Source organism: Hippopotamus amphibius, chromosome 9, assembly GCF_030028045.1.
Source record: "Hippopotamus amphibius kiboko isolate mHipAmp2 chromosome 9, mHipAmp2.hap2, whole genome shotgun sequence".
Lineage (NCBI taxonomy): Eukaryota > Metazoa > Chordata > Mammalia > Artiodactyla > Hippopotamidae > Hippopotamus > Hippopotamus amphibius.
The window spans coordinates 90362802-90373145 of NC_080194.1; the positions used below are offsets into that span (position 1 = coordinate 90362802).

Genomic DNA, 10344 nt, shown 5'->3' on the forward strand with positions numbered 1-10344 from the left:
CTAAAGCAACTAAAACAACTGTGTTCTGATAGGAAAGATCCCTGGAGTGAGAACCAGAAGGCCATAAAGCTTTAGGAAAGAAGGAAAGAAGACATTGCATGGAGTGCCAAGGAGGAGGCTAGCACATCTGGAATGCTGCAGGAAGGTAAATGCAGAAGATGAGGTGGTGGTGGAGGTCAGCCACCAGGGGCCAGGACATCCAGGGCCTTAAAAACTACCCTCCAGACAATGAGAAGCCAGGTCACCTGATCTATGAAGAGGGATGGCCTACAGTCCCCAGGCCTGGGAGCGTGTGAAAAGTGCAGACTCAGGCAGCTCAACTACTAGACTAGGGAGATCCCAGGCAGGGCAGGGGCAGCTGCATTTCTCACAAAGTGCCCCAGGAGTTTCTGTTGTTTACCAGAGTCAAGGGCCCCTGCACTGGACCATCTGTGAGGCTTGTTCCAGTTAGAAAGTTCCATCACTCTAAGTGCTAAGAGGCCACCTCACCTCCAAGGGAGGGAGAGGGACGTGAATCTCCCACTTGCTAGCCCAGGGATGGCTTCCAACAGTGCCATTACAGTAATGGAAACTGCAGTGAAGATGCCAGGACCAATTTCTATGTAGAAATAGGAGAATGGGTAGGCAGGGGGGGCAGGGCCAGCCCACAGGATGTCTCCACCAGAATTCACAAAGAGGCCACAAGGATGCAAATCAATCAAATAAACCTTTGTTCAAAAAAATTCACCTCACCCTTGGGTGGGAGAGACAAGTCATCAGCACTAGCTGTAAAAAAAAAAAAAAAAAAGAATCCAAGTGTTTCTGACAACTGCAGATTAATGGGGCAATGACAGACGCCCCAGGGGATTAAAAGCGTGGTATCTGCTACTCCTTTCTAGTTGGTCCCGTCTCCTCCCCTTTCCCACAGTTCCACAATTTCCCCTCCCACTGGGCTGGGAGGCAGCAGTGGCGTGGCTCAGCACTGAGGGCTCTGGGCTCCACAGCCAGGTCTCCCAGCCAGCTCTCCCACTTACTGCGCGTGCAGTGGGATGGAGAGTGGGAGGAGATGAACCCAGAAGACTGTGGCCCTGAATGGGATGTGCCGGCAGAGTGCTTGAGAGAGGGCGGCACCCCTTTCCTTGTCTGAAGACCAAGCAGACCATACTCAAGGACTTGGGTGGGAATGGGGGCAGGAGGAGCACATGAAATTGAGAAGAACCTTCTAGCTGTCTGCACCAGGGAATGCCAGCCCAGGAGCTGACATTGCCTTCGTGCTCCCGTGCTCCCGAGTAGAAAGCCCTCTGAAGGGCTGGGTATTCTAGGTTGGGTGAGGGGGTGGAGCAGGGCTGGGGACCAGGAAAGACCAAGCGGCGCCTTGCTTCTCAAGGGCTGCTCCAATGTGGAAAAACACCCCACCATCTTCCTTTGGAGAAAACCCGGAATATTCCAACACCAAAAACCTCTCACTGGCGGCTCCCATGGAGATGGGCTCCAGCTGAAAAGGAAAAGAGGAGGTGTGGGCGCTGCCTAAGGGGTCCCAGTTGCTGGCCTCCACCCTCCATTTCTTATACACACACACACACACAGACACACACACACACACCCGGTTTTCCCACAGACTTCTGAAGAAGAAAGGGTTAAAACTTTAAAAGGGACGAGATCCTGGTGGCGCTCCGGGAGGCGGCGAGGGTCCCCTGAGCGGCCCCACCCTCATCTCCAGGGCCCTGAACCCTTCCACCCCTGGCCTAGGTTCTCCAGCCACAGGGTGAGGGCCCCCTTGTGCTGCGGAAGGCCACTCTCCCACACCAGTGTCGGACCGCCCCCTCCTCCCTCTGCCTCCCCTTTCTCTCTCCCCACTCAGCCTCTGATTGGCCGAGCCCCCGGGCCCTCCCTGCTCCTCCTCTCCCACCCCTGGTGAAAACTGCGGGCGCCGGGCAGGGTGCAGCAACTGGAAGCGGCGACGCGCCCGGGGAGGCTGCTGCGGCGGAGGACCGGAGCCCAGGTGGGAGCTGGAGCCAGGGTCGGACCCGGGGCACAGGGGTAGGCCCCTGGCGCCCAGGCAAGCCCTCCCGATCCGAGGCTTCGGGAAGTGGTCCGAGGGCGCCCTGAGAAGGAGCCGCTTAGTGCTTGGGGAGGGGCCTGCTTGCCTGGCAGGGGCAGGAGCCGGACGCAGCTGATGCAGGCCGGGGGCCGCGGCGCACCTTTCGCCCTCTGGGGAACGTTTGCCTGGGGCTGGGGTGCTGCTGGAGAGCTGGGAGGATGGGCGCCAAGGACAGCCTTGGGTTCCACTCTCCACCCAGACGTCCCTAAAGCCAGCTTGCAGAGGCGAGGGCGGGGGCGGGCTGTGAAACTGGGGGAGCGGAGGACCGCAGACTGGAGGGAATCTCTGCCCTGCGACCTCGCTGCGGGCTGGGTGCGGGGTGCGGGGCGCGGGGCATCCAAGGAACGGGAGACCGCAGTGCCGCGGGGCGGGGCGGGGGGGGACTGGGAGGAAGGCAGGCAGACGGGGGAGGCGAGGACTGGAAAAGGCTAAGAGAGGGGGAAGGGGACCTCAGTTGGGGAAAAAAGAGGATTGGAATAGGAAAACGGAATAAGGGTGGGGTCTGTCGAACGCGGGCTGGAGAAGGAAGGAGCTCAAAGCTTCTCTGGGCTCTGAGCTGCGGGCATACAAGGCCGAGGAAACGCAAGCCGACTGCGCCTCCCCTACAGCTGTCTACCCCTCCCTTTGGCTCTACATCCCCTTCCAGTCCCAGCCCCATTTCTTCCTTTCTAGTGCTAGCCGCCGCTTCCCCCTTCCTCTCCTAGATCCCGAGCTCGCCATCCCTTCTGTTAACTCAGCGTCTGCTAATCAAAACCAGATGTTGGCCCCCCTTTCTTCTCCAACAGCACCTCCGGGTCCCTCTCGGCAGGAGTCTGAGAGGGAACTAACTGCAGCCGCAGGCGCCCGGGGACCCTAGCCTTGCCCCTTCCTCCCTCCCTCCCTCCCCCCACTGGGCAGAGCGCCGGGGACCCTGGACACGGCTAGCGGCGCGCCCTGCGCACCGGGGCACACGCACCAGGGCACTGCCCCGCGCACTGGCAAGCACGTGCCCCTTCTGTGGCCTCTCCCTGGCGAGCACTGCTGCGGACAGGCTAGGCTACCCGCTCTGTGTCTCCTCGCCAGGATATTGATTCAGCCTAGGCGGCAAAAAAAAAGACAGGGCAGAGAGCCTAGGCAGGGAGGCTACCGAATCAAGAAGGACTGGAAAACTGCAGGCCCAGGAATCCTGCCCAGAGAGCTGGATAATTGGAAACATCTTGGTTCCGATGCTGAGAATATATGTAATAGGAGAGCACTGTCGCTTTCCTCACACACAACCCGGAACACCCTTAGCTGTGTGCCAAGTATGGTCCTACTTGGGGCCCCACACATACCTGACCACATAGCCGTCTAAAAGGATGGAGATTAACGCTTGTGGATCACTTACTCTGGAACAGTGCCAGATATTTGTCATTTTTCTTAATCCCCATCACAACCCTGTGGGTATCGAAAGCTGAGGTTCGGGACTTTCCTGGTGGCGCAGTGGTTAAGAATCCACCTGCCAATGCAGGGCACACGGGTTCAAGCCCTGGTCCAGGAAGATCCCACATGCTGATGAACAACTAAGCTCGTGTGCCAGAAGTACTGAGCCTGTGTGCCACAACTACTGAAGCCTGCGCGCCTAGAGCCAGTGTTTCACAAGAGAAGCCACCCCAATGAGAAGCCCACACACTGCAACAAAGAGTAGCCCCTGCTCACCACAACTAGAGAAAGCCGGTGCACAGTGATGAAGACTCAACATAGCCAAACAATAAGTTAATTAATTTTTTTAAAAACTCTTTAAAAAAATAAAATAAAGCCCAGGTTCATTCAGTATCTTTCGGGCATCTGTTACATGTCAGAAACTGTTTGGGCATTGGGGAATTTTCTTCTGAGTGAGAAATAGGAAGGCCCTGAATGAGGAGGTTTTGTTTCATGGGTAGAGAATCCTGGTTTTGCAAGATGGAAAGGGTTCTGGAGATTGGTTGTACAACAATGTGACTGAACTTAATACTTCGGAACCACACACTTAAAAATGGTTAAGGTAATAAATTGTGTAATCTGTAAATTTTACAATTAAAAAAATAGGAAGTCCCTGCCTTCCTGAGGGGAAAAGGAAGGGGTCAAGTTAAAGTCACTTACTCAAACCCACCCAGCCGGTAAGTATTCAGTACACATACACACCACTGAAGGGTGTGTTCTCCAACCCCCTTGCTTTTCCTGATGGGGAAGAGCTGAGTGGCAGTGTCACATTCACTGAGAGGTGGAGAGGGGAGAGGGGCTTGGATGCTCTCCGTGGCCATTATGGCATATCTCCCAGGGGCCCCCAGCTGTGGCAGTAAGTGTGGGCACACCTGCACCACCTCATAGCTGATTCCCATCCTGTCTCACCCCCAGATCCAGGACTGCGCTTGCGGCACCATGAACCCTACCATCGGCATCGCCCTCTTGCTGACAGGTACCGGGCAAGGGGCAGGGCTGGGATTCCAAGCACCCTGGCTGCCCTCCTTTCAGGGAACCTAGCTTCCTCCTCATGACCTCAGAAGGTAGAATGACTAAGGGAGAGAGGGCTCCTTTTATCCCTAAGTCAGCTGAGCAACCTGGTTGATCTTCTGACTGCCTGGGATGGTTTTGGGAAACACAGTTCACTGAGCCTGCCCAGTATCGAGTTGGAATCTCCAAATGCGAACCAGGACATTGCATCAACTCCCCCAAGATCTCCTGCCCCTGGTACACACTGGTGGGACCCAGAACTAGAGCAGAGGGAGGTAGGCTGGGGTCTGCAGTAGGGAAAGTAGACTGGCCCTCAGGGACCTCTGGGCGGGGAGAAGTGCTCAGAAAGCAGACCCTATGCCCTTCCCTGGCCAGGCCTTTCTCTACTGTTAATGTCGATGCGAGGCCCCCTGCTCTACAGGTCCTCCCCAACTTGGAGGGGGCACTGCTGGTGCCAGTCTTACAGGTGGCCCGTGGGCAGAAGGTGACCAGCCTGACCGCCTGCCTGATGAACCAGAGCCTTCGTCTAGACTGCCACCATGAGAATAGCACCAACCTGCCCATTCAGTACGAGTTCAGCCTGACCCGTGAGACAAAGAAGCACGTGCTCTTTGGCACCATTGGGGTCCCTGAGCATGCATACCGCTCCCGAACCAACTTCTACAGCAAGTACAACCTCAAGGTCCTCCACCTGTCTGGCTTCACCACCAAGGATGAAGGAATTTACACATGCGAACTCCAGCTCTCTGGCCAGACTCCCACCACCTCCAACAAGAATGTCTCTGTGTTCAGAGGTGAGGCAAACCCCCCACGAGACCAAGGAAGCTGGGAGAGGCAGGCTGGGGAGGAACGGGCTGGCCGGGACGGCAGGCAGTCCCCTTGGCTGGGCTGGAGAGGACAGCGACCCCATAACCTCTCTCCCCTTTCCCCCCCTGCTGCCTGTGCCCCGGGGGAATCACTACCCTCAGCATGAATGGGGAAGGGCTAAGGGCACAGTCGGACAGGCAGCGTGGTGTGGCAGACGCTTCCCCCATGACTGCGGGCAAATCACTCAGCCTCCCTAAACCTCCTTCTCCCCACCTGGAAAACAGGACGGCACGAGCCACCTCACCCACGGTTTTCTGGTGATGATACTTGTTCAAAGGCTCGGGAACCTGCAAATGGGAAAGATGGTTGGTGCTGTGAGACCAGGCTGGCCCTGGTTGCAGCCAAGACATCATGGCGCCAGCCTCCCCGAGGGAAAGCACCCCTGCTCTGGGCCTGGGCCTGATCCGCCGCCCTTCACTCCCGTCCTGCCCCTCCCCCCCATTCTCTCTCCGCAGATAAGCTGGTCACGTGTGGGGGTGTCCGCCTGCTCATCCCGAACACCTCGTGGCTGCTGCTGCTGCTGCCCTCCCTGCCCCTCCTGCAGGCCGCGGACTTCACCTCCCTGTGACGGGTGGGGCCCCCGGAGGACACAGGAAGCCACAAGGCCCCGTCCAGAGACCCTCCTTCTCTGAGTCGGCGGACCCCCTGCCCCCAACCCCTCACACACCTTGGGGAGACATGGGGACCCCACCCCTCCTAAGGAATCCCAGTGCTGCATGCCATTACCTCCCCTCCCCCACTGCCACCTCACACCCTCTCCGCATGCCACTGGCTATTTGTACTCTCTGTTCCAGAGCTGCTTCTGTCTGGTTTATTTAGGGCTTATCCTTCCTTTTCTTTGGGAGTTTGTGAAAAGGGAAGCCAGGGTTGGGGGGGACCTGATGGAGAGTGAGGGGATGGGGGGGCGTAGGAGGATGGAGACGTAACAGTCCCTGGGGGCGGTCCTCCTTGCCCACTGGGACCAGAGGCCTGGGAGACACCTGGACGAGCAAGGCGAGGGGTGTGTTGGGGCCCAGCACAGCCTTCAGCAGCAGGGATGGCACCTGAAGACTCTGGATGGGAGGGCACCGCCAAGCCTGTGTGGCCCATCACGTGAGGAGAGAACTGAGCGTCTCCACGAGCACTTTCTGCTACAGAAAAAGAGCCGTCTTCTTCCCCTGCAGACGTCCCGGGGGGCCTTGGGCCTGGGGTTTGGTCCAGTGAATACGCAGATTCTGCCCAGGAAGCAGTGCTGATGGGCTGGTGAGGCAGGTGGAAGGGAGGGTCCATCATCCCTCCCCCACAGAGGAAACTAGAAATGGGAGCCTAGTGTCTCTCACTGGCTCGACCAGCAGCTGGCAGGGTGGCAGAGGAGGACAAGCCCCTCCTGGCTATCCCAAGCTCCTAAGAGCTTTCAGAACTCAGATCTGGAGGCCTGTAGAGCCCCTGGTTGAGCAGCACAGAGTGTGGCCCACATGTTTCTCCAGGAGGCTCTTCCCTCCTCCCCGGGCAGTGCCTGAGGCTCCAGACAGCGCCCTGCCCCATAGGCCTGCCTTCTCGGGGACCTCTGGGGGGCCTGAGGCCGGCCATGGGGTGAGACTCATGAGTGGGACATGCCTCGAGGGATGGCTTTTCCCAACACCCAGCCCCCCCCCCCGCCCCCCCAGGCGGCTCTGCCCTGTCCTGTGACCGTGTATAGTGCCACCACGCTTATGGCATCTCACTGAGGAAAAAGAATACTGTACAATAAAACCAAGCCTCTGGAATCTGTCCTCCTGTCTGTCTCTGCTTTGCTCCCCTCTCCCCAGGCCTGCCTCCTGCCCTTAGCCTAAAGGGCCAACCCACCACCTCCTCCTCTCCCCCATCCCTGCCTTCTGCAGCCCTTCCTCTCCCTGCTGCGCCCAGAGGTGGACCACTGCAGGCCTGGCTTCTCAGAAACCCCTCTAACATGACACGTTTCCCCGAATAAACGAATGTCCCCTCTCTGTGGACTCACCTGCCCGTGTGTGGGCCAAGCCACATGGCGCTGGTTCCAGAACATGCGAACGAGCACTGAGGTGCAGAGTCTGCCTTCTCAGATCTGGTCGTTCTCAGAAATGCGCCGCCAGGCTCCCTCTGCTATACAGAGGGGCACGGAGGGGACGCTCGGGACGCGGTACATGGGAGCTGCCCTCATCATCAAGACTGAAGCACAAGCATCTCTTCTTAAGTCCCACATGGCCACGTAAAGCACTGGGGGTGGGGAGAGGACACGAAGGCCCGGCCTCGGCTCCCTCCCCTCCAAGTCACTGAGTAGAAAGCGCACAGTGCCCCCGGGCATTAGGGGCTAGAACAGCATCACAGGGTGGTTCTGGGTCCCAGCTGCTGGCAGAGTGAGGCAGCCCCCAGACAGCCTTCCCTGCTTTGCCAGGGAATTTGGGGGAGGAGAGTGGTGACGACTGAGAAGCTGACTCATCTGCTATTTAGCGCTGGGTAGGATGGTTTTCCCAAGCATTTGCTGAAAGGCCCAGGATCTAAATTCACACCACTGACTCCCACTTTTCTGACACCTCTCATCAATACCTGTGCCTGGCTGGTGGCCCCCATGGCAGCCAGGCTGGAAGAGGGCAAGAGAAGCCCTCAAGGAAGAAGGCTGTTTCACTGACCACAGGGGCCCACCCATCCCCGCGTGGGCTGTTGGCCACTCAGTACAGGGCAGCCAGCCTGGACACGCGCTCCTCTTGCTCTTCCCTGCTTGCAGCCAAAAAATGAAAAGAGCCTTTGTAGGAGAAGGGAGTTCAAATGCCACCCTCGGGGTAAGTACAAGACTGAGTCAAAAATTATCCACACTACTGCTGTAGAATTTATTTTAATTAACTTTCAGGAAAGACAAATACATCATTTTTCAACATAATCGCCTTGCTTTTCAATACACTCCATCCATCTGTGAACAAGCTTTTGTATTCCCGCATTAAAAAATATTTTAGGCTGAGCTGCAAGCCACAAAAGCACTGCTGTCTTCACTTCATCAGAACTGAATCTTAGAGACGTCCCTGGTGGCGCAGTGGTTAAGAATCCGCCTGCCAATCCAGGGGACACAAGTTTGATCCCTGGTCCGGGAAGATCCCACATGCCACAGAGCAACTAAGCCCGTGTGCCACAACTACTGACCTGTGCTCTAAAGCCCACGAGCCACAGCTATTGAGCCTGCATGCCACAACTATTGAAGCCCGTATGCCTAGAGCCCGTGCTCCACAACAAGAGAAGCCACCACAATGAGAAGCCGGTGCACCACAACAAAGAGTAGCCCCTGCTCACGGCAACTAGAAAAAGCCTGCGTGCAGCAACAAAGACCCAATGCAGCCAATAAGTAAGTAAGTAAATAAATAAATAATAAATATTTCTTTAAAAAAAAGAACTGAATCTCAGTCCTCGTAGGGATGCTTTCAGGGGACCAAACACGTGAAAGTCCGATGGAGCAAGATCAGGACTAAATGGAGGATGCTTTAACACCTCAGAATGAAGTAATCCATGACAGACAGGTTTTGGAAAGTTTGTGCGAGATGGGTACGAAACAACTCACGGAAGAGCATAAAGAGAAGTGTTTGGATACCTGCAAACAAAATTTGGACCAATACCCTAAGGAAGGTGAAACTTTCTTAAAGAGAATCATTACTGGTGACGAGACATGGATTCATTACTATGAGCCTGAGAGTAAACAGCAGAGTATGGAATGAAAACATCTTCAATCGCTGACCAAGAAAAAGTTCAGAAGTCAACCATCAGCTGGAAAATTGATGCTTACAGTTTTCTGGGATTCTCGAGGGCCAGTATTGGAACATTATCAAGAAAAAGGTTCAACAGTCAACAGCGCTCATTACAGTGAGATGCTTACTGAAGAGCTGAAGCCTAAACTTTAGATTAAACACAGAGGACTGCTATCCAAGGGCGTTGTGATCTTAGATGACAATGCATGTCTGCACACTTCTGCCCACACTGTCAACACTCTGCAAAAACTTCGTTCTGAGGTGTTAAAGCATCCTCCCTATAGTCCTGATCCTGCTCCATCAGACTTTCAGTTGTTTGGTCCCCTGAAAGCAGCCCTACGAGGACTAAGATTCAGTTCTGATGAAGAAGTGAAGACAGCGGTGCATTCATGGCTCACAGCTCAGCCTTAGACATTTTTTAATGAGGGAATATGAAAGCTTGTTGACAGATGGACAAAGTGTATTGAAAAGCAAGGAGATTATGTTGAAAAATGATATATTTGTCTTTTCTAAAAGTTAATTAAAATAAATTCTACAGCCATAGTGTGGATAATTTTTGACTCACCCTCATAAGAGTTAAAGCTGGAAGGTCTTTCCGGAAGGAACTGGGAAGTCAGGCATGCAGCCTCGATGGTGAGAAGCCATGAGACCCTGGCACCTGTGTGGGCCTCCTGTGTGGTCTTTGTCACCCTGGCGCTGTTTCCCTGGAGAGTTTAGCAGCCCCTCCACAAGGGTCCCTCTGCAGCCACGCTTTGGGGAGGAGAGCCCAAGGCCCATGGTTGAGTAGGGTTAGCTTCAGAAGACACAGAGGCCATCCAAGGCCCAGGGGCTACAGGAAGGCAGGGATGGAGAAGAGAGGAACAGGCCTGGGTCTGAGAAGGGGCTCGACGACTTAAAGTCAGGGCCACCGGGCCTCACAGCACAAGCCAACCTAGAAAGACTGTGGGCCAGGGCTGCACTGGGCTCCCAGAGACAGGCCACGACAGCAGCCAGTTCCTCTCCAGTCAAGTCAGGAGCACTTGTGGGGGCTGTGGCACATCTGCAGTGCCTTGGCTAATTACAAAGAGGGCTGGGGCTGGTCCTGGTTCCTGCACACACGCCCAGAGCCCACCCCACCAAGCCCCTGCCCGCTCCTCCTCACCCCTCTCCCGCGTCCCCCTCAGCCATCTCGGTCCCTATCTTAGGGCGTGGAATTCTTGCTCAATAGAAACAGAAAGAAGC

At 55.9% G+C, this 10344-nt stretch overlaps 1 protein-coding gene across 3 annotated transcripts; it reads left to right on the forward strand.

Annotated features, from left to right (window-relative positions):
* The first annotated feature begins 1913 nt into the window (after positions 1–1913).
* On the forward strand, positions 1914–7362 carry THY1 (Thy-1 cell surface antigen). 3 transcript variants are annotated; one of them, XM_057748389.1, is made up of 4 exons: positions 1914–1981; positions 4436–4496; positions 4990–5325; positions 5623–5827. In XM_057748389.1, the coding sequence occupies exons 2-4, from the start codon at positions 4460–4462 to the stop codon at positions 5799–5801; spliced, it is 552 nt and encodes a 183-aa protein (XP_057604372.1). In that variant the 5' UTR covers positions 1914–1981; positions 4436–4459; the 3' UTR covers positions 5802–5827. The 3 variants fall into 3 exon arrangements, with proteins under 3 accessions (XP_057604372.1, XP_057604371.1, XP_057604373.1); XM_057748388.1 differs by lacking the exon at positions 1914–1981 and adding an exon at positions 4007–4082 and having other exon boundaries at positions 5623–5828; XM_057748390.1 differs by lacking the exons at positions 1914–1981; positions 5623–5827 and adding exons at positions 4058–4082; positions 5854–7362.
* Positions 7363–10344: the final 2982 nt, after the last annotated feature.